Below are 26,885 nucleotides of genomic sequence, written 5' to 3'. Positions count from 1 at the left end.
TTGACCTCTATTTGAACGTCACCTGAGAGGTCACACTAAGCGCTGCTTTGGTTGTAGCAATCTCCTTGAAACTGCGTTCGTGCGACAAGCAGAAAACTGGGGAGGGTGCTGCTGTGTGTGGTGATTTTACGCAGGTGGGCAGCTGAGCTCTACCACAATCCTTCTCACTCCCCCTCATCAAAGGGCAAGGGGGAGAAAATATGATGAAAAGGGCTCCAGGGTTGAGGTGGGGACGGGGAGACCACTCAACAATTATCACGAAGCCACCCTTGCAGCCCCCTGCTACCAAAACCTTGCCACCACACTGTGCCACCGCTGCCTCGATGCCTTGAGCGTACAGAGGCTCTACCTCACATCCCATATGAACCAAGGGACAAGCCTGTGTTCAGTTTTGGGCCCCTCACTACAAGGACATGGAGGTGCTTGAGCAAGTCCAGAGAAGGGCGATGAAGCTGGTGAGGGGTCTGGAGGACAAGTCCTACGAGAAGTGGCTGAGGGAGCTGGGCTTGTTCAGCCTGGAGAAAAGGAGGCTCAGGGGTGACCTTATCGCTCTTTATAGGTACCTCAAGGGAGGCTGTAGCGAGGTGGGGGTTGGCCTGTTCTCCCACGTGCCTGGTGACAGGACGAGGGGGAATGGGCTAAAGTTGCGCCAGGGCAGTTTTGGGTTGGATGTTAGGAAGAACTTCTTTACTGAAAGGGTTGTGAGGCATTGGAACAGGCTGCCCAGGGAAGTGGTGGAGTCACCATCCTTGGAGGTCTTTAAAAGACATTTAGATGTAGAGCTTAGGAATATGGTTTAGTGGTGGACTGTTAGTGTTAGGTCAGAGGTTGGACTCGATGATCTTGAGGTCTCTTCCAACCTAGAAATTCTGTGATTCTGTGAAAATGTGATTCTTGGCCTGGGCCAGCCCTCCTGCACCTGGCAGCCCTGGCTGACGGACATAGCCCATAACGGAGCCCCTGCAACCCTGGAGGGAAGGGGACAGAACTGTGGGCAAGAGCGCTGTCAGCACGCCTTTCCCCTCTTCTTCAGCACACCGCACTGCCCTGGGACGGCGCACAGCCGCAGGGCCGAGCCAGGGGCGGGTCGAGGCGAGCAGAAGGGCGCAGCGCCCCGCCCAACAGCCCCACTAGGGGGAGCCGCCATGACGGGAGGCGGCTCCGCCATACTGCCTGCTCCCGCCCTTCCGCCCGGCACAGGGCGGTGCCGCCCCTCTCGCGAGAGCCCCGCGGCCCCCGCCCGCTCCCCCGCCGTGCCCCGAGGTGGCGGCGGCCCCGCCAGGCCCGGCCCGGTCCCCGCTCCGTGCGGCCCGGCCCCGCCATGGCCTCCGACAGCGACACCGAGGAGTTCTACGACGCGCCCGAGGACGTGCACCTGGCGGCCGCCTCCCCCACGCCGTGAGTCCCCTGCCCTGCCCTGCCATACCCTGCCCTGCCCTCCTTTCCCTCCATGCCCTCAGCGCGGCCCTAGGGGAGGGGGACGCGGCCGCACCCTCGCCTGAGGTGCGGGGGTCCCGGGGCGGTGTGGCCCTGCCTCAGCCCTGCGGCCCCCCAGCAGGGTGCTGGGCCGGGTTGGGGGGCCCTGCTCGACCGGGGGCTGCTTGAGAGGGTGGTGAGGTGACAGGCAAGGGGATGCGAGGGACTGGGGTGGCTCTCGGGGGGCTTTTTTGGGGGCTGGCAGCAGGCGTGGTGTTGGTGAGATGGTAACGGCCCGTCTGGGGCAGCGACACGTAAGGTTTGGAAAAGATGTGTGATGAAATAAGGGCTGGCGGAACTGATTCTGGAGCGCGATTAAAATAAAAGAGCTTTCAGGGGGAAAAGGAGAGAGCAGGCTCCCCCAGCAACAGGCGAACTGTTGCTGTGCGTAAAACAACTTCTGGTGCACCCTGTCACTTGTTTTTAACAGCGTTGCATTGACGTGTCTTGTGAAATGCAAGCGTGGGTTTTTTTCGGTGAGTTTAACAGCGTTTTTATAGTGCAGATTCAGAGCTGTTACCTCAAACAGCGTCACTACATTGTTAATGTTAGTAAAACACATTATTTCTTCTTTAATTTATAAATATCTTTCTGGTTTTGTGCTAAAACAGGTTATGGGTTGTATCGGTTCTAGTTTTCACGCAGCCTGGACCAAACCTCTCCATCATTTGATCTCGCAAGATGAGGTTTCATGTAGGTTGTTTGAAGAGCAATAAGATATGGATTGTGGGATCCAGCCATTTGAAGCTTTAATAATTGACTAAGAGCTCATTTTAATCTGTGTGCCAGTGGCTGCTGGATGCCTTGAACAAAGGAAAAACTAGACCTGCGCTGCTCACTCCCACATCCTGTATCAAAGCTCTTCTGAACTTAGCTTTTTACATAGCACCATGAAAAGCACATCTTGGCACACAGTTCTGCAAGATATGGTGAGCCAAATTAACAGCATGCTGTTGCTGAAGTGTTGTGTTGCTCCAGCTAACCTTGCCCTGGCAGTAGTGGTCATCAGACTCCTGAGTTGCTTTAACTCAGGAATTCAAAGCAGCTGAAAACTAGAAACAGCAAAACCTATTCAGTAAGTTAAAACAGCTAGAATCTGGGAGGGCAGGGACAGGAGAGGGTAAAGGTGTGGGATTGTGTGGCTAGAAGCAGAAGTGGGAAGCAGGAAACATCTTTTGCTTCAAGAGAGACGTTAAATCTGACCTGACTGCATATCCTGCCTTTTATTTGATACAAATAATGCCATATGTCCAGGCTTGAAAGTTTCCCCCACCTGTATCTAAGCAGAACTTGATATGAAGTTAATAACTTAAAACTGAAGATGCTTTTTGGTTTTGTATTGCTCTTCCATAACCTATAAGGATGCATCGTTGACTCAATTTGATAGAGATCAGTCAGCTTGAGTCAAGGAAGGAGTTAATCTCAGAGGATTTACTTTGCAGTGCAGATACTGAATCTGTTATTCATCTGACATTGAATCTCTACTAACAATATTGAGAATATTTTCTCTAAATAAGCTCTGAGATTTCTTAAGAGCTAATTTCAAATTTCCATTGCATGCTTCTTGGAAGCAGGATTGTAGATTGTAGTTTTGAGACCTGTATGTGTACTGAGTTGAGATCCACAAAAAACAACCCAAAACCTCATGGGAAGAAGGACAACTGAAAACAAGTTCATGTGACCCTCTGCAGTTAGAGGTTTTTCTTTGTGCATTCACCATTCTGATATCAGCAAAATGACTTGGGAATTGATTTTGCAGCATGTTACGGCCAGTTTTTAGCAAAGTAGTGTAGATATATTTGCCCTCATTAAAATTGTGGGTTTGGTAGCTTCCTCCCTTCTGCCCTGTGTGGGGAAGTTTACTAACTGCTGATACAGAAATTCTGAAAGCGGCAACTTCTTTGCTATTTAATTGTTTTGCTAGTTATCTCTTGTGATATGCAAGAATGGAATTTTCAAGTTAGATGTAAGCTCCCAGTTCCCACCTGCAGTTTGGGTTTCCAAAGATTAAACTCTCGCTCTCAAGGAAAGCACCGTATCTGCATCCTCACATACGCATATGAACTGGTGCTTTACAAGGATTAATTAGTAAAAAATTACAGAACTTGTTACAAAATGTTTGTCATATAATAATGAACTGAGGTAGCTCATGGATTGATGACTTCTGTAAGGGGAAGTGTGTTTAAATGAGATGTTTGGAGACTATTGTTTTGCCTCTGGGGAGGCCTATATCCTTCACGTCTGCTGCAGGTAGATCTGTCCTTTTGTGGGTAGCTCTGCTTTTGTCATGACATATGGAGAGTGTCCATCTTACTGATAGCTAGGTCAAAAGCAATGTCCCTTTCTGAAAGCTTTTTAAGATAACTAGTGAAAAAGAAACCAAGGTGCCTATGTGGACCAGTCAATGAAGGCATCTATTTGTTGTACAGTCAACAAATTGGGGAGAGAGAGGTAGTGTGACAGAAAATGCCCTTATTCAACCTCTATCACTCTGCTTTCAAAAGACGGTAACTATGGAAAAGGTCTTCATGCCTCTAATAATTTCTGGGTCTCTCATGAAGAAGGATGTCAGCTTTGAGAGAAGAGAATATGAAGTAAGGCTCCCTTGTTTGGATGCAGGCGTGACTGACTTTATCTCATATATAGGAAAAGCACTTTACCCACTCAAATCAAGAATAGCCAAACCTATTAGTTTGAATATCATATACTTAATAGCAAGGAGTAAGTTTGTTCCTGCTATACTCTTATCCTAAAAACTTGTTATAAGAAACCAAATAAAAGGCACTAGATTCAAGAGATGGTGTAGGTAAAGAGAAATATCGTGTGGTACATCCAGAAATTTAAATTCTTAATTCTAACTTCAGTAGTCCTGTTTTTCTAAAGATGTTTCAACACTTTTCCTGAAGAAATGAGTTTTCTCTGTAGGAAGCTGGATAATGTTAAGGTGTGCCCTGTTTATACATGAGACATGTTTAGCACAACTTTGTGTGTGTGTGTGTGTTAGCCAGTGCACAAAACTGAAGTCAGCAGGAAGTGGAGCACTCGTCACATCGCTGTAGTGCCTTGCAGCACTGCAGATAGGTTTCTGCATCCTGAGCTAGCTGAAGATCCCACATGCTTTCCAAGGCTAGCTCAAACAGTGCATTGCAGTAGTGACTCGGTGTGGTTTAGAAGGTGTGGACTACCACAGAGAGCAGCTTCAGGAATAATTGTAGCTTCCAGGCCAGCCTTGAGTTAGAGGGAGGAAACCATGGTGTGCCTCTGCAAGCTGAAGGACACCAGTAAGTACTGTGCTGGCTGAGGTTGAGCCTGTATCTTCTGTACAAGGTGCAACAACTGTCCATACCCTTTGAATCTCTTTCCATCTGCCTGTTCCCAGGCTTTCTTTGTAACAATGTTAATCCTCCCAGGAAATCAGGCAGTTTAGTTCTGGAGTTTGACCAACGGGAATCGTTTAGCATACTGGGTTTGTTTTTTGAAGGGCTAAATGTATTTTATTTTTTTATTTTTTTTTCTCTCACAAAACTTAGCAACAAGAAGTTGAAAATGTGAAGCTTAGTAAAGATTGAGTTACTTGTTGGAAAAGGTACTGGGCTGGAGCTACGAGTGGGAGAGACAGCCTCATGTAGTCTGGTCAGCATTAGGATGAATTTTGCAGCTGAAGAAATACAAAAAAGTTCTACAGGAGTTTGTTTGACTTAGATATTAGTCAGACATGTGGTTATGTTTGTTCAGGTGAAATGAGCGGGTGAAATAGGATTTTTCTTTGACTACTGCCTAATCTTTATAGATAACCTTGAACTTCTCCCTTTGTTAAACTGATATTACAATGGTATCATAAGAAAACTGAAGCTAGAAGCATTTTATTTGAAGTGTAATCTACAAAATCTGTTGCTATGAAAGTTTTAATCATATTATTCACTGAACAATCATATGAGAAAACAAAATGAAGTTCTTGCATTTTCTGTGGTGTGTCAGTCTTTATGTTTTACCTGATAACCCTGTAAAGCCACAGACCTTTCAAAGCAAAATCAGTATTTGGTTATTGGGTTGTTGATCTTCATAGAAAATCTTTTCAAACACTTTTGCTGCTACATGCAGAAACACATACAGGCAGGAATTTCAGATGCAGTGTCTATAAAACTATTGGCCTTCACGTAAAACTGAATGGGAAGAAGGCTGGTAACTTCACATGGTTGGGAAGGCGAGACCATTGCGGAGTAGTGTTGACCTGTAAGATACTTCAGTTACCAAACTTGCTCTTTGGCTTATTTTCTTTATAAATGTAATAGCGCATAAGCAGCAACTAATCGTGACTAAGAGAATGATATTGAATAGCTGAAAATTTTTTGGCCAAAATATTTTTCAGGGAAGCCACTGAACTTACGTGGCTATATTATGAACGCATCTGAAAGTGGTAGCATTGCCAAAGTCATGGAAGCTTTGCAATGTTTTCAAAGCATGGTAATTTAAATGGCAAAGCTTTACCTTAACATTAGACTTATATACTCAATAAATCAAGCAATCAGTACAGTTATATTCTATACCTGTGATCTCTAGCATTTATCCCCTAAGCAGCTTTGTTGTAATGCATCTGAGTAAAACAATGGGAAATAACATCTGTTTCAGTCTTTTTGCAGCTTGCATTTTTTGTTACCCAGTTGGAGGAATGATTTGCCTGTACTGGCAGCGATGTGCTAATTGATGGGAAGTGTCAGAAAACTGAAGTAGGGATTTGCACTTTATTTAGGTTGTAACATCTAAGCAGTACCTTGTACAACTGGACCATGTGCTTGCTGAAGCCTAGGCATTAATGTAGTAATTATAAAACGTGTTTCATTATTGAAGTCATTTTGTGTATTTAATGAACTGACACACAATTTGACCTCTGTTTCTGTGGAAATCCAAGAGTAGATAGTAGAATTGAAAATATTTCAGTAACAAGAAATTCAGCACAGGTTCTAGTCTTTCCCAGCAATATATTATTATGGGAGACCAAAGACAGGTGTGTTTTTCAGGTCAAAATACCAATTGCTCACTTTGCACACTGTGGTCAGTACCTTCTAGAAAGGAGCATTCTTTGAAACTGTGTTACAGATCTTGTGTGTTTTAAATGTCAAGATCTGCACAGATACCAGTTTAAGAGATTAAATTAGTTACACATAACATAGTCTTTAAACAAATCCTCTGTGCTTTCCTTAACTCTGCTGTACAAGTGTAGTCTTTTCTTGTTGCCTTAAAATATTCTCAAACAGTAAAGTATAATTTAAAAAGAACCAAAATTCTTAAAAAACTAGTTGGAAGAATGTCTTTTTCAGAAGATATTGTCTCTTAAAGCCATCATTTTGGAGTCAGGAGGGTCAAATTAGACTGAAATCTGTATTTGTCTGTATTGGTTGGTACAAGATGATACAAATTGTTGAATGTCCCTGACCTTGGTAGCTACCTGGGATGATTTTGCACTCCAGATTGTAGTTACATTTAGTGCTAAACCTGTAAGGCTGTAATCTGTAACTTGGTCCTGATTGTGACTGACAAACTTCTTTATGTATTCGTAAGATCTTGTAGACATAATAAACCAAGTGAGTCATTGCTTAAGTATCTTCTAGAATTCTGAAAATCTCGTGAAAATGCAATTTCAGGATATAATAAAGGTTGACAGTTCACAGATGGGATTGCATGGTGATCTGAAGAGAAGTAATTATTTGATACCAGTCCCCTTTGATACCTTGTTGCATGTGATTAGTGATATGAGAGGTTGTGTGTGAGCGGATGCTAATGCAACTCAACTGCTTCAGAGTATGCATTTTGGAAAGTAAGCAGTGCAAAACTGCTTTTCTCCTTTCATGATGTAAATGCTTATATTTACATTCAGCATTGTGATTAGAAACAAGAGTTTTCAATTACTAGAGATGTTGAAAAGCAAAATGTCTATGATAATGTTGACACTACAGATTAGGATTCAGGCACTTGATTTGCAAGATACTAGGGCGTTTGTACTTCTGCTTCCCATTTTGGTGTCCACCCTGTGCTTTCTGTATAAACATGCTGATTTTAAATTATCTATAATGGGAGACGTTCTTCAATGTCTGCTTGGAATAGCATCAGTTTAGAAAAGGGTGATAGAAAAACGGTTTCTAGAAACTTGAGCTGAGAAACTGTCAGGGATTATAGAGCCTCCAGTAGATCTGTGCATCTTAGTTGGGCACTTACCTCTATGTGGAACATTTTTTGTAAAAGAGAGAAGTATCAGGAGCATTCACTTTGCTTGTGTGAAGCATCAAGTATACATTAACCATAAAGGAAGACTCTGTTAGAGATTGTTTAATATGAAGTTTACTGTTAAGAGATGTATTTTTCTTGGAGCTGTACTTAAGTCTGTCTTTTCTTTCTAACAGGTCACCAACGAAAGTTGGATCCCATGTGTTAAAGGTAAGTTTCTTAAAATCAGACAAATATTTGTTGATGAACATAGTGCTAAGCATTTTCACCTAATGTAGTTGTGCTATGGTAGTTCTAACATCTACACAGACAGGAAATTGTAGACTTTCCTTGCTGTAGGGAGCAACCGTTGGGCTTACATCTCTTGAAGTTCCAACTTTACTTTTATTTACAGTATGTTAACGTGTCATGAAGCTAATTTTATTCCAAAAAAATAAAAAATACAATTGAGTTGTACCCAATTACTAGACTGTCCTCTTTCAGGTGATTTGTGAATAGGAAGTAAGTTCCTGCAGGACTTGTTCTTTTGGTCAGAATTTATCTGAAATAGTTGAGTCTGCTCCCTTCAGTCTTCAAAACAAGCAAAATCTTTGTGTGTATACTTCAGAAAGCCTCCCCTCTAGGTTATATGAAAATAAAATACTATATTTAGCTTATTGAGACAGCATTGCCACTTCCCACGCAGGTAATTGGTATGCTGCATCTGTGCACAGTGACAGTGCAGCTGAAATCTGACACACATTAAATAGGTGAAGAGTTGGAACATTGTACAAATAACACTCATTTGCCTGTCTCAGAAGGGCCAAATGTGGTACTATGCAATACTTTCACATGGAGTAAAGAAGACTTGACACTGTCCTAAAAATGCTGGTCGCACAAAATAAGTGTTTATGACTTGTCAGCAGTGTTAGAAAATAAGTTATAGTACTCTGGTCTCCAGCTGCCAGCAAATCAATAATCTTTTTTTTACAGTGATACAATATCTTATGGTATCTCTTGTGGAACAGACTTATCCCCTATTTTGTGTTCTACTTAATATCCCTTTAATTGTAAAGTATTACATGTTTAAACCTTTCAGGAAACGTAACTATCATTCTGACTAAACTCATTGCAGTTAAACTAACTTTAATGTCAAATTTTGTTGACTGAAATGTGGAGAATTTTTAGCTATAAAGTTTTGCGTGTTATAGTTTTTTCTTTTTGTAAGTGTCTTCCTAAGTCACTTGTTTAGCTGTTTTTGAAGCTGAAGCATTAATTCCTTCTCTTATTGGTACCATATCAGTTCAGTGAGTGTGTGACTAATGGTATAGTTTGTCTTGGAGTGGGGAAGAATTATTTCTTAAGTCCAAAGTTTAACAGGTGTGGGAGATAAAATGTCAACAAAATTAGAAATTAATACAATGGGCTACTGTAGGCACTGGTTACACTTCAGTATTTAAGTTATATCTTTGAAGACAGATTTTTAGTGATAAAGCAAAATAGAACTTGCACTAGAAAGATTTTGTATGGAAGGTGGGGAAGGGAGTGGACAGGAAAGAAGAATTTTTCTGTAACTGCAGCTGTCTCTGCGTGATATTCCATTTCTAGAGGTCAAAGCTCTAAAAGGTGAATGTTTACAAGTATTTTTTCCCCAAACATTAGTGTGTGTTAATATGCTATAAAAAGTTTTTGACTAGCTGAATATCTTAGAAGAAACATCTTTTGTCAGCACTACGTAGCCAGAAAATCTTTCAAAGTCAAAAAAGGAGAGGTCTTGTAAAATACTCACTGAAAAACGTGAATTAAATGTTTAATATGGAGAATAACTTATTTTGTGTATATCCAAAGCCGTGTAAGCTAAATTAAATTAATAGCCCAACAAAAATATTTTATAATGGTAACAGTTAATCTCTGTGGGCTCTAACATTGTGGGGTGACAGCTGAGGACTGCTGACCTCTGCAGGAATTATCAGAGTTCTATATCTGTTGGCAAGAAGGAGTAGAAGAACAACAATTCTGTATCTCAGCTAAGGGAATTGGTCAAGATACATTTGTTTTCCCTTAATTTTTTGAGCAGTTGTTGGCTTATTAGGTAGCAATTTTTAGATCAAGTAATGAGAAGTCCTTCTCTTTTGTGAGACAAACTCTGGGCTGCTCCATTAGTCAAGAGGTCCCTTCCAACCTCAGAGTTTCTATCAAATTCCACTTTTGATACGGCTTTTATATATAGTATTTGCAGGCAATGTCAAAAAAAAAAAACCCAAACATGCAAACAGAAGGCATATGATGAATGTGTTAATAGACCATACTAACTGAGGTTAAGGTAGGCTTCTGGTTAAAGCACTACCCTTCTATGGTATAAACTACTTCTCTGAACAGAAGATTTTTTGGGAGTTGAATATTTTTACTCACAGCTAGGGTATTTTCAGACCTGTTTTAAGTCTTTGTATAGATTTCCATACCTAGCATGCCCAATATGTAGTCTAATTCTTCTGTTCACAGGGCTGCTTATCCTAAGGATGATAGCTTTAAGTCTTGCGTAATAAAAAGTAATTAAATCAATTGCAAAGACTGAATGCTTTATTTTGGCACACAAACCCACTTCTAGTGAAATCTTTTATTCTTCATTTGATAGGATATGCCAGAGTGTTGATGCTATTTATACACTTCTAAACTATGCTTCTTAAATTGCAAACTGACTTCACATCACTAGTGTAATATACTCGTAGTGTTGATGATACATATAGAAACTATAAATGGTATACTCAGTTTTGAATATTCATGCAGTCTTTTATCCAAATGTTCTGAAAATGTTCTTGTTTTTTTTTTTTTGCTTGAATCTAGTAATTCCATTTGTTCTGCTACAGTTTATATAAATTTCAGAAGAATCTGCATGAAGATGACTGATAGCAAAAATAGTGCTAGATATAGTTATTGTAGTAGAAGGTAAGATTCCATGTCAGAACCTCAAAGGCGTTTTTGTGACTACTTGATAGATCTGCCTATCTTAACCTGCTAACTTCTAATTGTTTCTGTCATAAATGGTGATAATACAGTTCTTGCATCCTTTCCCACAACCTGATAAACAGCAAAATATTTTTGTAGCTTTTATTTCCTCCAGATTATTAATTACATGTATTTCTCTAAATTTCATGCTACCTTCAGTTTTATCTCAGTTGAGGTTGCAACCTGTTAAATATATAGAACTTATGCATATAAAAGAAATCTTATTTGGAAAAATATTAATGTTTATCTTGGAGTCTGTTCCATCAGATTTCCCTACACTGCAACAGTAGCAAGGAGAAGGTAGAACACCAAATGTTGAATTGCATTTTTGTTTAGTGTGCAGGCTGACTCTGTGTGCACTAGTGTGAAATAATATTCCTGTGTACAGTGCATTTCTGTGTACTGTACATGTTTATATGACAGCGGGTGAAAATGCTGCAGAATTATTTTCCTTACACTATTTAGTTTGTTGTAGCTGTACTTCAGATCAGTTTATTGAAGAACTTCTTACTACCTTCTACATGTGTTTTTTTTTCATAGGACCTAGACAGCAAACTACACAAAGCTGGAAATGAAACCTTTGTACAAGAAATGAAACAAGATGATTCAAAAGAGGTTAGCTAAATACTGCTTTACTTTTTCATCATCACACAAGAAATACTAAATAATAACATTAATCAGTTGTCATCTGAAAACTGACAGAGGTTAGAATTCATCGTTAACGTGAGATTGTTCATCTAAAGTGTAAATATCAAGCTAAGCATTCTGAAAACAAATTTAAGATTCATTAGTGATAAATTGTGTGGTTTACAGGATCGTATGTATCAGTGTGTGAGAGCTTGGAGGGTTGAACAGCTTTTGAGACAGAACCAGCTGTCTCAAACTAAGTTAGAGGAGTGGAAATTATTCACTTTTATCTTTCAGATATGCCTATTTCTGCACCTAGGTTTTAATCTCCGGAATTTTTAAGCAAAACGTATTTTGAATGCAAAGCAACTCTTCAGTGGAAGGATTTTTGTGGGTATTGTACAGACCAACTGGTAAGTGTTCTCCAGGAGTGCCTGCTGTTTAACAATAGAATTTCTTTTTTCATTTCTTTAGATTATTGACAGTATTATAGAAGAAAGCCAGAAGGCACAGCAGCTAGAGGATGATGATTCCTTAGGTACTAGAGGAAAAGGACTGAGTGTTCCAACTTCAGATACAAATGCTTGGATTGCTGGAGCAGGTATCATTAGTAATATTCCAGAAGTATTAGCAGCTAAAATACCATTACAAGAAGATCCAAGTGAACCAATGTGTCAGAGTATGGGTAAGGACACTGACCTGAAGTCTGGGAAGCTTTTGTTTACTTCTGAGGAACAGGAAATTGATAAACTAACAGAAGTAACAAATATGACTGACCATAAAATGAATGAAACTGAAGCACAAGAAGAAACATCAAAAAATGAGGACATAACAGAGAAGAAAGAGGCAAACGCTTTAGAGCAAGTGGCTTCAGATTTATCTACCAAAGACCTTCATACAACAGAAGAAATGCCTCCAGCAAAACCTCCAAGGCAGCTTACTGTAGAACCTGATATAGTTGCTAGCACAAAGAAGCCTGTTCCAGCACGACCACCACCTCCAACAAATGTTCCCCCACCAAGACCACCACCACCTGCACGGCCAGCTCCACCACCCCGGAAAAAAAAGAGTGAACTGGATTTTGAAGTGCAAAAACCTGTTTTAGAAGGCAAGTATTCAATTTAAATGGCTTTAGGTGTCTACATGGTTACTCTTTTTGTGTTTTGAGTGGAGAATCATTTAATCTTGTGATTTCAGTTTAATTGACCTGTAAAAAGAGGAAAAAGTCTTTTAACAATCTTAGCTTCTTACAAGGTAAAAATACCCTTTTGCATTACAAATGTTCCTAATTCATGGACTTTCTTGCGTACAGACACATTTTACCAAAATAGCTACTTTTGCCACAGTAATGCAGAAACAAAACAAAACAAACAAAAAAAACACACGTGATACAATTGCAGAAGTATCTTACAATAAAGTATCTGCAATCTGTATTAGCATAGAAATACAAGTCAAGGTGTAATCTGAGGCTTCATGAAAACGAGTAGTTCTAGGTTACTAGAAAAATGATCAAAAGGGAAAAAAAAAAGTTTCTTAATAAAATTTAAGAGAACTAGGTGTGAAACCATGCTTGTGCATCCAGCTACGTATGAAATATGTAAGTGATGAGACACCTATAGTGGTGGTTGGTATAAAAACAAACAAAAACTTGCCAGAAAGGGTGCTTGGGAGTTAAACTATTATGCTAGGACTCCAGTAAACTGTGTAGCCTGTCCATGGCTAGTTTTATGCTCTTCTTCCTGATATGAATCTCTTTCCAGTTCCTCGAGAGAATTTCACAGCTGGTGGTCTTTTAACTCCAGCTACAGCAACAGAAGGCATGCCCAAGGATTCTCAGCCTTCTTTGGATTTGGCAAGTGCAACTAGTGGAGATAAAATAGTCACTGCACAGGTATTGGGAAGTGGTTCTGAGACTGAGAATAACTAATATTTTCTTTGATTCCGTTGTTATACTAGAGATTATGTATTCTATATTTGCAACGTTTCAGGAAAATGGGAAAGCAGCTGATGGTCAAACAACAAATGAAGTACTTGGACCACAAAGACCGAGGTCTAATTCTGGAAGAGAGCTCACAGATGAGGTAGTAATAAATGTGGTCTATACATAGTACTTTTCTGTGCTTGCAATTTCCTGTCTGAGTTAAATGGTATAGTCACATCACTCTTGCCTTCTGACCCACTGTATGCTGTGACTAAAGGCTCAAGTAGAAGGGACAACATGCTGACTTTGTCCACATAAAGACTTCATAGTTCCTGAGTCATTTGGGGTATTAGTGTTTGAAAGCATGAGGTGTAATAGATATGGGATGATACGAGTCTGTGCTTGTAGCTGTACAAGATTCAACATAAGGGAACACCAGGAAACTTTATATTTTTTTCACGCATAGGAAAAAGGAAGCAGTCAGCAACAAGAGAATGACCTTCCTAATATTAAGAAATAGTTTGTTCAGTTTATAAACTGCAATAATCCTAGTGATGTTATCAAACTGTTGCCAGTTTCTATTGGTGTATGTTTGTGGGTGGTTTATTACTGCTGAACAGGTATACTCATGCTCCAAAAAAACACTTTACTCTTGTGTTCTGCTTGCTAGGTTTAAATACTCTTTCTCTGTAGGTAAAGGTTCTTCGACTAAATCTAAACTACAGCCGCTAGAATATCTGAAAGGGTATTCAAAATCTTTTAATTACATATTAGCATGGAAGGTGTCAGGCAGTGTCTGATGTCAGTATAGCTTCACTTCTGATCTATGAAACTGAAGCTTGTGACGACATGTAATTGTTTCACTACATGTAGTGGTTGATAGCACTTGCACTAACATGCCAAAGGCAAATTTAGCTTGAACTTTCTTCAGAAAATATAATGAATTAGAGAATCATTCTGTAATATAATGTGTAAGACCAGATGATTTCTGTTTTGCTCTAGGTTTTGGAGCCTAATCAACTCATCTTGACTTTACACCTTATTTTTTCCATAGGAAATTCTAGCAAGTGTAATGATAAAAAACCTTGATACAGGTGAAGAAATACCCCTGAGTTTGGCAGAAGAAAAGTTGCCAACAGGCATTAATCCCCTCACTTTGCATATCATGAGGAGAACTAAGGAATATGTCAGGTATGAATGATGATAGCTTTCAGCTCTTTATAATACTGTTGCTCTCATTGTTTTTGCATGCATGGGGACTCTTCTTATGCAATTAAGATCCCTGATCAATCTGTCTCTAATTTGCACGTTCAATTCCCAGCTCTTTATGAACTAGCTTATTTATTGAGGCAACAGAATTGTTTATTGAATTATTCTAATTTAACTAAAAGTTGATGGTAGTACTGGAATGTGCGCCTCTCAGGGAAATATCTCTGAAAATCCAACTGAACTGCAGTTAGCACTAAATGTGCTAAATATTATCATTTCCCTTATGAATTAAAGTACTTGAATACAAACAGTAATTATTATGCTCATGCTACCTCCTCCTTTAAGCTTTTCAGTGTTTAATTTAGTAGAATGTGGTGCTGTGAGATCTGTGATCATTACAGCTGACTACATGGGGGTTTTCCTTTTCTCGGCAGAGCATTAGGCCCTTCTGATGCTTAAAACTGATTCTATTTGTAAAACTTGGTTTAAAAAAAATATCTAGACTGACATGCTTTCCTGATTTTCATCATCAAGAAACCGGATTTTTTTCCTAATGCCTAAAAATAAGTGCATTATAAATTAGATAATTTCTTTTTTCTTTTTTTTTTTTTCCATTGCTCTGTTATTGAAAAGCTCACTTCTATGAAACTATCTTTGGTACCTAGGGAATATATGCAGTTTTAGTATCAAGATTCCTAACAATTGAAAGATCTGTTTTATCACTTGGTTAACATTGTGTCCGTATACTTCTGATATGTGATGTGAAAGAATGAAGTGGAATCCTAAAGTTCCTACTTCATTGATAGTAGGATCCTAAAGATCCTACTTTGTTGATGTTTCAGTCAGTTTAGATTTAGCATGATTTTATACTAAACAACAATCACTTCTGTGTTTCCTAGTAATGATGCAGCCCAGTCTGACGATGAAGACAAAATACAGACGCAGCAAACAGACACTGATGGAGGGAGGTTAAAGCAGAAAACGTAAGATATTGTTTCATGTCCCTACGAAGAAATGTCAGATTTCATTTTAGTAACCTGAAGTTCCCCTTCTCACTTCTGAACAAGTTCACTTTTAGGTACAAGTGATACCTGAAACTACGTAAGCCCATTGTTCTGCAGTTAAATTAAAGGTTACATGACTGCTGGCAAATTAAATGCTTATTTTTAGAAGCAATAATGGAAAACAGTAATACTGCATTTCAAAACAAAGTTATTGATTAATAATAGGGGAAAATAAGAATTTGCCAGTATTATGTGTTGAAAAAGTTTCCTTGCTTTTTAAGGACCCAGCTGAAAAAATTCCTCGGCAAATCTGTAAAGCGAGCAAAGCACCTTGCTGAAGAATATGGTGAACGCGCTGTAAATAAAGTCAAGAGTGTTCGAGATGAAGGTCAGTGACACTGTTTCCATGCTCCGCAAATAAGTCTGTTTATCCTCACGCCTCTTGAAATCGAAGCTGGCTGAGGGGCATTTACCACTGTATGCTACCACCGTACAGTTGATAATGATGTGGCTTCTTAAAGTTTGTAGCTGAGTAGGCATTTCGAGAATATCAGGCTACAAGAATGAATTCTTGTATAGTAGCTGGTGAATGACCTTTTTGGCTAAATCAGTTAAATACTGTATTTTTTTATGCTGTTAGAAAGCTGTCTGGATATGAAAACAAACTTTTTGAGAAGTTATTCCAGCAAAGTAAGAAGTTGGGATTGTCTTCACTGCTTTAATGAAATCAGAGTTTTCTGACAGTCAATTCCATATTCTCATAAAAACAGAGCTCCTATTAGTTTTCCTAGCTACAACTGAATTCTCCCTTTGTTTCACCATTATTTTTTTTCAGGCATATATGATACTTCAGTAAGCCAGTCTAACCGTAGCCTGAGATAAGTGCTATAGAATTGCTGTGCTTTAGAATTCTATGTTACCGCTGACTGTTTGCCCCACCTGTTTTTGCAATTCTTATGCTTCACAGTCAAACCACCTGGCCATTTCAGCACATAGAAACCAATACAATTAAATGGATGATTTTCAGCATGCATTAAATTGACAGAAATTGCTAACCACAGGATGTGCTGAATGCAAAACTTGTTGCAAGAAACAGGGCAGAACAAAAAATGATGGCAATTACTTCTAGTGTTGACTGTTTGGATATACTGTAACGTAAAATCAGCGTAAATGTGTTTTTAGACCTTGATGCAACAGTACTTTTGTTTTGCTTTAAGATCTTAAAATTGCCTATCAAAAGTTGCTAATTCAAGACTGATTTGCTACCAAAATGTTTTGGCACAAATGCTTTCTAATAGAAAAAATGTATGCTGCAATATGTACTTCCAAATTTGTGTTCCTCTTAGTCTTCCATACAGATCAAGATGATCCTTCTTCCAGCGATGATGAAGGGATGCCATATACAAGACCAGTTAAGTTCAAAGCAGCACATGGCTTCAAGGGACCTTATGATTTTGAGCAAATTAAAGTTGTCCAGGATCTCAGCGGGGAACATATGGTATGTCTCAAATTGCTTCTGTGGCTTTTTTTCATTTCTTCTGATGACCTTCAGAAATAACTGTCAAATTTCTTCTTGAAATTTCCATTCCGAAAAAGTAATATTTTGGCATGGCAAAACCACCGCATCTGGCAAGAAATGGAAATTCAGCTGATTTGATGAGATCATCAGAAAAAAAAAACAGTAGTCTACACATACTTAGGCATGAGGAATTCTCCAGAGCTTTTCCTCAGAAGAGTTTGTTTTTCTGGTTCTTGTAATTACAAATCTAGGCTGAGTAGTCTATGATTCGCTACCAGAACTGAGCACAGAGCAGTGAGTTTGAACCAATCAGCAGCAAATAAGCTGTTTTGCTTAACAGAGATTTGACTGTAAGTATTGAACTGAAACACTACATTGGTTCCATAGGCAAAAGTGGGGAGAGATTAATGGGGTATATACATTGGAATGATAAGGATGGAAGAGACTGGAGTGTGATGCTTGCAAAAGGACAACTGTGGAGAGTGATGCAGCAGAACTACCCATCCATCACTGAAGCGTGCATGCTCCCCTGCAGAGTCTGAAATGCACTGTAGTATTCCTGACTTCCCAGATACTTCTGACAGCAGCTGTGTAACAGCAATTGAAGCTGTCCTTTATCTTTAACTGTTAGACCAAGGATAATGACCTGTAGTAACCAGTTTGACTGTAGAGTTCAAGCTTGCCCTCCAAAACTGAAGTTTCTGGTCCTGAAGGTAATGCATCTGTATAAGGTTTCCATCAAGCCGGTAGCTGACTTCTTAAAACCTAGAAAATTACCCAAAAGTATCCTAAGAGAAAGTTAGGTTGGTGGAATCAAGTACCTCGTAGCTGTTCATTAAATAACAAAGAGGAGGTTGAATACTGCTTGTGCAGTATTGTGTTCTTATTGGTTGCTGACTTTTTGAACTTGGCACTGGAAAAATAATTGTTGTCATCACAGGCTTTGCGAAATGCTCATTTAATTTATATATACGTAGCACTTGGTTTGGGTGCCAGAATGCAACTAAGCATGATTACTCAAAAAAAAGAGATAACGCAGCTTGTGGTAACTTCAAGCACAGCTACAAATACTTGCTACTTCTGCAAATAAGTCCTGCCTTGCTGACTGTTAGTAAGCATATCAGTTTTACATAGAATGCTGTGGCAACATCGAGCTTCCTTAACTCCTCTCTTACAGAATAATCTTCCCTATATGCTTCATCTTTTCAACTATTTTTTGCAAAGCTTGTTACGCTGTCCACAAGCTTTAACAACTACCTTTCAGTGTCTTGATAATGTGTCCTAAATCATATCAGTGGATATTCTAGAAGGGTTTCTTGCTATGGAAAAGGGCACTTTAACTTAAACTACAATCTCTTCGTTTTTTACAGGGTGCTGTTTGGACAATGAAATTCTCTCACTGTGGTCGATTACTTGCATCTGCAGGACAGGACAATGTAGTGAGAATATGGGTTTTAAAAAATGCTTTTGACTACTTTAATAATATGCGAATGAAATACAACACAGAAGGTATCTTTCTGTATATTAGTAGAGCTCTAAAACATTAGAAATTCTAGTTTTGTAGTAACATAGAGATGATCATGGAATTTCTGCCTTTGTTCTAGGCCGTGTTTCTCCTTCCCCATCTCAAGAGAGTCTGAATTCTTCGAAGTCTGATACTGATGCAGGGGTATGCATATTAGATATTGAGAGGGAAAGAGGTGGGGGGAGAAGTTGCACTGTTCTGCAATGCCAAATCTTCGTTGTCACTTCATCCAAACGCATTAAAGAATTTTTGCCCTGACGCATGGGCAAACTGTTTAATTAACAGATTTCCTCAGTTGAATACTGTTATCCCGTATATATGAGATGTAAGCAAGAAAAAGTCATTAAACTCAATGCATTACAAAATCTGCTTAACTTCGCTGTGACCTTCTGACAACTAACTCGTTCCTCAGAGTAGATTTCAGAATTAAATACTAAAGAAGGAAAAAACATTATCGAATTTCTTGACCTAGTGTTTTGTCTTAGAGCATTACTTGGAGTTAACATTTGACTTGATGCCTTTTCTGAGAAAAGGAAAGCTGAATAATAGGATACTCAGAAGCCTGTTAAAACATGATGTTCTTTACACATCTGTATAGAATTAAATGGAACATATCATACCAAAAGTTAGGACATGGTTACTTGTATTCAGATATTTTGTAAGCTTGCCATTAAAATCTACATAATCAGGATTTTTCTATTTTTGGTTTTCAGTAATGTAAGAAAAAGATAATAAAATTGGGGGTAAAGTTTTTTAGCAGTAGCGTTATTTAATGTGTTGTCTTGGTGGTGGGGAATCTTTCCTTACCCTTAAGTGAATATGCCACACACAGCAGGGTTGTTGTTTTGATTTTTTTTCATGAGAGCTTTAGTATAGGAACTCCTAGTTTTGTTTTGCACTTGTCTATTCTGGAAGGCGCTTTTATTAGGAAGCTAACGTTCTTGATATGCACTAGGAATATTGAAAAATACGTCAGTTTATTTTCTAAATCAAAATGCACTTTCAAGTTTGGTATGCTCTGTTCCAAAAACTTATCTTCAACTGTTTGCTTTAATTGCTGTCAAGCTTATCCCATTGAATAAAAGCTGTATTGATGGACAGTGTAGAGCTGCTTTGTTTTGGCATTTTGAGATGATGTTTCACAGCGCGTTTGTACTTGAAAATGACTGTTTTATTTTTTTATTAGGACAGTGTTTATTTTAACTTTTCTAGGAGTAGTTATTCAAATTCATATTGGTCCTGTAGATTTTGTTAGCAGTAAATGCTATACTTTTAATTTTTCCAACTGACATTTTCTAATGTTTCAAAACACTTATCTGATAGATTTGCAGTGGAGTTGATGAAGACCCAGATGATAAAAATGCCCCGTTTCGTCAACGACCATTTTGCAAATACAAAGGCCACACAGCAGATCTTCTTGATCTTTCCTGGTCTAAAGTAAGGCACCATAATAGAGACATCACAGTTCTGTGTTTTCATTGTTTTCTTTTGACAAATGTCATTGGAACTATATTTATAAACAATATGAAATAATTTTTGAATTTAAAAGAAAAGGTTTTTAGAAACATTGCTTATTGCATCTGAAATAACTGATAAAATGAATAACTTCTTAGACTTCTCTAAGTCTTGAAAAAAAAAAAGCTAGTAACAATTACTAGCTTTTTTTTTTTTTACTAGTTGTGTATTCACTACTAAAGCTAGCTTAATTGTTTAGAGGGAGAGGAAAAGAATTTCCATTGAGCAATTTTGTGATTTCTGATTTATGGCATTAACTGCTTTTCTTGATTTCCATATACTTCACTGTTTTTTGCAAAATGTACAGATTCTATAGTTATTGAAAACATAATATATATTACCTTGTACTAAATAGAAACTAGAAAATTTTCTTGTACTTCTGAAATGTTTCACATGAAGCTAACTTGGGTAATTCTTCATATTGGAAGACTTGTCACTTTATTTAAGAATTCAGTCTGGTTGGAGGACCTTAGGCAGGAGAGGTTCTCAACCCCTTCTCTGAAGACTATTTTGCAATAAAACCCTCTCTTTTATACTGCATTACAGTCAATGCTCTGGAAATACTGTGGTAAAGAAAATTTTTGCATCACAGTGAACCAGTGTTAAACTAGAACTGTTAAACGTATTAATCAGTTGCAAGAAAGCATGTACAAGGCACTGCAATGCAAGCCAAAATTTGCAGTATCAGGTTGCTCCTGTATTTTCTGTTACGTTTGTGCCTATTAATAACCGTGGAATTCTTTTGTTACACAGAATTACTTCCTGCTTTCTTCTTCTATGGACAAAACTGTCAGATTATGGCACATATCAAGAAGAGAATGTCTCTGCTGTTTCCAGCATATAGACTTTGTTACTGCTATAGCATTCCATCCAAGGGTAAGTGTAATTGCCCTGTTTCTTCTAGAGACAGAATTTGAAATGACAAGTCTTCCCCCTTTACTTTTGATTTTTAAAAGCACATTGAATAACAGCATTTGTACACTTCAAAAATATCCCCATTAGATAATGTTCCAGAACTGTGTGTTGATCTTCATCAAACATCTCCAGAAATGTACGTTTAACCATACAGAGCTTCCTAATATTAATAAAACTGAAGGAGAGAAGCATTTTTGGCATTCCCTGAATCTATTCATATGTAACTAATAGATGCATTAGGAACTCTGAAGGGAACTTTGAGCTCCTGACAGGATTAGTATTTTTCTAACTTATGTTCAGAGGATAAAAAGTAACAGTGAACAATTCTCTAACTTGAAGTACTTCTGTTCCTTTGACAAGGTTAAACGTATTCAGTCTAAAATCTCTAAGAAACTGAACTCTTTTTACCAGTAACTTTAACATTGTCTTTTCAGTAATCTGAAACTTCATAATCAATTAATTTGGGAGGCTCTAGATAAGAGGTGGTTTCAAAGCGGGGTGGGAATATTTTAAGGAAATACTTCAAGGGCATGTTCATAGCATAAGCTGAGATTAATGCAGTGTGTCCTCTCAGGATGACAGGTACTTCTTAAGTGGTTCATTGGATGGGAAACTTCGACTCTGGAACATTCCTGATAAAAAAGTGGCATTATGGAATGAAGTAGATGGGCAGACAAAATTGATTACAGCTGCCAACTTCTGTCAGAATGGCAAATATGCAGTCATAGGCACATATGATGGAAGATGCATCTTCTATGACACAGAGGTAAAAAGTTTTGAAACCGTTTTCTCATGCTAAAGAACAAATGGATTTAAAAGTCATGCTTATAATTTACCTATAAAGAATCAAACCTGTTAGAACTTGAAGCAAAATAGCTTGAAATTGAAGTTTTTACATGATTATTTCAAATCAGGATAAAATTTAATTTATTTTCAGCACTTGAAGTACCATACACAAATTCATGTGCGTTCTACTAGAGGCCGAAATAGAGTTGGAAGAAAAATTACTGGCATTGAACCTTTGCCCGGGGAAAATAAGGTACCGTTTTTCAGTGCAACTTTGGATCAGTCTGGCATTTATATCTAATGCTCAGTAAGTTTGTTTTGCTTGCTCAGCTAAGCTATTTGCTGTAACTTGCTTAAATCAAGATTCTTCTAAGACTCCTAAAACAAAATTGCTCTTTGGTGTTACACTTACAGAACGCTGAATAGTGTTAAAACATTTTTTAAATGACATTTTACTCTGTGATTAATGCAAAACTGAGAAAATGCTTGTAGATGGCTTTCACTGATTTTTTTTTTTTTTTTTTTTTTTTTTTAATTCTTACTGTTTCAATTAACTCTGTTGCTCCTTCTTGGGCATGCTAATGGTTTTCTTTTCTACGTTTCTTATCTTTTCTAGATATTGGTCACATCAAATGATTCCAGAATCAGATTGTATGACCTAAGAGATTTGTCTTTATCTATGAAATATAAAGGCTATGTCAACAGTAGCAGCCAAATCAAAGCCAGCTTTAGGTAAGACAGGAGTTCTTGAATTTTGGAAATACCATAGATGAAGTACAGAGGCTTTTGGTTGAATAACCCGTTTAGTTCGGTATGAAAGTGAGTCTCTGAAACGTCACTTAGCTCAGAATAAAAAGGTAACTGCAGGCTCTGGTCAAGAATGACATAACTGCCTATGGGCTGAGATCCTTCTATAAATGAGTGAATCCTTTTATATTGACAGTATGATCATTCTAATTACAAGAACTGTGCTGCAGCTGGTAGGGCTGGAACACTGTATTCTTTCTCCTCTGTGGTAAATACATTTAATGCCCTTACTTTTGTTGTGTTGTAGATTGGTTGTTGGTCACCCAAATATTGCTCAAGGCTGTTAGTAACCCCATGTATCATAACTCTCAGGAAACAGCCTGAAAATCTGAGTTTGAATTCTTTTTTCCTGTTTCCCTGTGCTTATCTAAGATGTTCTTCTCAGTTTGGGTGTATTGCTGTGACTGTCGCAGAAATAGTAGTTTTTAGGATAGAAAAAGGAAGGGCAGAAGGGGAGAAGAACATCTACTCTACTTCTCTTTGAGCCTTTTAGAAGTTGAAGGGGAAAAACGCTTGGTTATCTTTTTAAGCTAGATGTTTGAGCACAGGAGGGTGGTGTTTAAGGAGAATAATAGTAGGTTTAATCTCGGTTGTCATCTGGTGGTCTTTGGGTCAGCTTAAAGATGGTTTCAGTGTTTCACAGAATGGCTGATGTTGGAAGGGACCTCTGGAGGTTATCTTGTGCAGACCCATGCTCAAGATTAATTTCCCAAATTAAGTCATCTCTACTTACAAGACTGTAGCATGGTATTAGTTTTGATAAGTAGCATATGTATATAGTAAGTAAATTATATACTTGAGTATATATTGATATATATTATATCAATATATATATTGAGTGCATGTGTGGCTTTGTCTCTGTCAGTGTGTATTAGTCATCTGGTTAGTCTTATTGAATGCCTTTCATCTTCCACTTGTGTGGACTTTTTTCTGCCCATAATTTGTATTGCAAACGATTCCTGTTATACAGTCTCAGGTGTTCACACAGGTCCCAGACTCAGAAGCAAATTGTGCCTAAAAATTATGCCACTTTTTTGTTGTTGAGCATAGCTGTTTAATTTAACCCTATTCTATTCTAGTATTACCCTATTATACGAGATGCTGCAGGAGAATGGCTTCTGTGCACCATTATGAAGTTGTCTTATTCACAAGAACAGTTTTTTCAAAGTTTTTTTCTTTTATCAAGAAGCTTATATATACCTTTTTTTAGAGACTGCAGATCAAAAAATACAGTCTTCAAAGATAAAGGAGCAGTTTTGAGTTGTGAACTTAGCCTGGCTGCACTTGTAAAGTTGCAAGTCATCTGAAGTGCCGTTGTAACAGTTGCTTGAACATCCAATGAAAGTAATGTTTTTTTTCTTCTTTCTATCTTTAGCCATGACTTTACGTATATTGTAAGTGGTTCAGAAGATAAATATGTTTATATTTGGAGTACCTACCATGACTTGAGCAAGTTTACGTCTGTAAGAAGAGACCGTAATGACTTCTGGGAAGGCATTAAAGGTAAATCAGTTTTTGATCTTTGTTTTATCAAAGCTTATATGATTTCAAAAATTAAAAAAATATTTTTCTTGTTTTAATTTGCTTGGCAGTGCTATTCATTTAGTTTGAACAACTTGTTAGCATTCCAAAAGCAAGGTGATATTAAGTTGTGGGCTTTTAATAACTGGACTCTGTCAGAAAACCTTGTCCTCAGGAAAATGATGCATGAGATTGGGATGCATGACTGGGATGGCAAGTGGCAAAGTAGCTTCAGTCAGAGATTCTAAATGAATGTAATGTATCACTGGCAGAAATGGATTGCTCATCAACGCTTAAATCCTTTATGGAAAAGTAACTTTGCAAACAAATGCAAACATTCTTATTGTTCTTTAAAATCTATAATGAAAGAAAAAAATGCAGCTCTCTTCTATTTATCCACCATGCCCCCCATACCCAAGTGTTTGGAAAATGCATGACTGTTTATATTAAATGTGCTTCAGAGTTCTTGACAACTGGTTTTGGGCACTTCAAAGAGCTGAGATCCTCAATCTTGTAAAACAATGAAAATTGTTCCTTGAATTATGAGCTTACCTGGTTCCACTAGCACTGGTATTCTGGGATATTTACTGAAATGTATGCTTGCTGTTTCTTGTAAAGATTAATAATTCCTTGAAACAATGTAATCAAAATTGGGTTGTCTTTCTGAAGCGCACAATGCAGTGGTGACATCTGCGATTTTTGCTCCCAATCCTGGCTTGATGGTATCTCTGGAAACTTCTGATAAGCAAGAAGCTGAAAGTAAAGGAGAAGATTCTGAAACAGCAGATACCATTCCCTCTGGTAGGTATTTACGATGATCTCTGCTTGTTAGCATGGTATGAGAAGGAAAACAAGAAAACTACTTTCAGTTTGGGAGGGAGGCTTTGGAACAAAAGTCCTTGTAGGGAGCATGGATATATTTGTGACTTAGCAGTGGAACATTTTGACAGCTCTTGCATTCTTAAAATCACAGAGAAAATGAAGTGAGGGGCATAGCTAGTGCTCTTTGTACTTTAGGTGTATTCTTGTTATATCTGAGCTGTTATGAGGTATGTCTGTCTCTACCACATATATAATGTAATAGTCCCTTTCCTAGAAATGCAGATGTTTCTTGAAGTAATAGTTAGAAATAACGTTTATATATATTTATATTTATATATATAACAGTTAAATAGAAATAACAGTTTATTCTCTTTCCTTAAGGAGCATTGAAGATGGATCACACGGAAGTGCTTTTATCAGCTGACTTTACTGGAGCAATCAAAGTCTTCATTAACAAAAAGAAATACGTATCTTAATTATTTTGCAACTGACAGCATAAAGCTATGGTACTATGGGATTCAAATTCCATAAATAATGTGGGTAAAAGCAAAGTATCTAATGTAATAATGTTACCGGCTGATTTATTTTAAAATCTTTATTTTAAGGCTACTTAAATATTGGATCCTTGGAAAGCAGTGTACCTATTAACACCTGGGCTTATAGAATAGAGAGGAATGTGTAAGAATAATCCTGCCATACATTAGAATCTAAACTTTCTGGGGGAAAAAAAAAAAAGATATTTGCAATGTAATTGTGAACCTGCACAGGTTTCTGCACGAAAACGTATTCACACAGGTGTGTGCCTTTTGGTTACATGCGCTAATTTGAACATATATCAAGAAGAATATAGTGGTGCTTGTGGCCACTAGATGTCAGGAGTGAGAGTGGAGACGGATGGAGGGGAGGGATGGCTGAAAAGATGCTGAATGATTGTCTGATCTTTGCACAAAAATCCATTTGAGAAAGATCTTGAATTTGTAGTAGTTCTTGTTCAGAATTTTAAGTTATGCAAGTTATCAGTGGGTCAGCAACCATGTGTAAATGTTTTTATAAATTTCTGAACTTCAGGACGTGAAAATTTTTGTTGTCTTTTAATTGTTGTGGACTTTAGATTCTTATATATAATTTTTTTGCACACTGGAGCACAATACTTGTGTAAAGAATTCTCTCATTCCTTGTTCATGGGCACCAGGATATATTCACCTTCCAGATAAAATTAAGCTGCATTAGAAAATTCTTATATTTTACAACTCTGTAAAATAAATTGTTTACATTTTTTAAGCATTGTAGCTTAAAGTTCTAAGTTCCTGTTTATTTGTTTAGTGCCACTGAATTTTGAAAGTCTTTGTAAATATTCATATAAAACACCTATGAAGTAACATTCTGGGCATCATAACCCACGAAATGTTATTGATGGTCAAGTGTTTCAGAGAACAGATGTATCATTAAACTTGGTCACACACTTGGAAGTTGTTGCTTCTTTTCCATTTTGGTTCATAAATTCGCCTTTTGTCTAAATAACTTTGATCAGTTTCTCACATCATTGTCTTGCATTCACTTGTTACTTTGGAGTTCTGCTTTGTCTGATCTTGTCACTTTTTAACAACTTTATTTCTGAAATAATGGGGAATAGTGTATTAGAAATGGGTAAGCTGTTTTTTTAAGCATAGTTAAAGAGTAGTTACATGGTAATTTAATGTAAGGAGGAGACTTCAAAAGTGTGTAAAGAGAGCTGTCCTTTCCATTAGTGGAAGAACAAAGGTATGGAAAGTCAGGAAATCAGTCCTTCTCTTTTAATTCTTTTCTTGCTTGGGAGAATTCGACCATGACTGTGTAAGACTGTACCAGTACAAGAAAGGGAGTTGCAAGGGGTACATTGTCTGACAAAATAAGTAGAAAAAATGTTATGTGCTATAGAAAATTATTTTCAGATGGCACACTTGGAGTAAGTATAACTCAGATTTGAAAATGCTTGTGTACATGAGACAAAAACAAGCTCTCAAGATTTTGGTTTTGTTACTTTGAGTTCTA

At 37.9% G+C, this 26,885-nt stretch overlaps 1 protein-coding gene across 3 annotated transcripts; it reads left to right on the top strand.

The window, feature by feature from the left end:
• Window positions 1-1,230: 1,230 nt before the first annotated feature.
• On the top strand, window positions 1,231-26,323 carry WDR44 (WD repeat domain 44). Of its 3 annotated transcripts, none has more exons than XM_084534700.1 (20): window positions 1,231-1,398; window positions 7,875-7,908; window positions 11,224-11,298; window positions 11,785-12,418; window positions 13,071-13,201; window positions 13,299-13,391; window positions 14,286-14,422; window positions 15,340-15,423; window positions 15,726-15,832; window positions 16,791-16,942; window positions 18,334-18,472; window positions 18,568-18,632; window positions 19,812-19,925; window positions 20,757-20,879; window positions 21,493-21,684; window positions 21,856-21,957; window positions 22,321-22,436; window positions 23,887-24,014; window positions 24,702-24,833; window positions 25,239-26,323. In XM_084534700.1, exons 1-20 carry the CDS (start codon window positions 1,322-1,324, stop codon window positions 25,328-25,330), a joined length of 2,727 nt encoding a protein of 908 aa, XP_084390826.1. In that variant the 5' UTR covers window positions 1,231-1,321; the 3' UTR covers window positions 25,331-26,323. The 3 variants fall into 3 exon arrangements, with proteins under 3 accessions (XP_084390826.1, XP_084390825.1, XP_084390827.1); XM_084534699.1 differs by having other exon boundaries at window positions 1,232-1,398; window positions 25,236-26,323; XM_084534701.1 differs by lacking the exons at window positions 1,231-1,398; window positions 7,875-7,908 and adding an exon at window positions 10,544-10,623 and having other exon boundaries at window positions 25,236-26,323.
• The last annotated feature ends 562 nt before the right edge of the window (window positions 26,324-26,885 follow it).

Source organism: Aythya ferina (assembly GCF_964211825.1).
Source record: "Aythya ferina genome assembly, chromosome: 13".
NCBI classification, from domain to species: Eukaryota; Metazoa; Chordata; class Aves; order Anseriformes; family Anatidae; genus Aythya; species Aythya ferina.
Note: the sequence above shows the minus strand (reverse complement) of the source record. Positions and strands in the feature narration are given on the sequence as shown.

Excerpts from the sequence above, each read along its gene's own strand:
- WDR44 (XM_084534699.1), top strand. The coding sequence starts at position 1,322 with ATGGCCTCCGACAGCGACACCGAGGAGTTCTACGACGCGCCCGAGGAC. Across the intron at positions 22,437-23,886 it reads CAAATCAAAGCCAGCTTTAG|CCATGACTTTACGTATATTG; the intron begins GTAAGACAGGAG and ends TTCTATCTTTAG. Across the intron at positions 24,015-24,701 it reads CTTCTGGGAAGGCATTAAAG|CGCACAATGCAGTGGTGACA; the intron begins GTAAATCAGTTT and ends GTCTTTCTGAAG.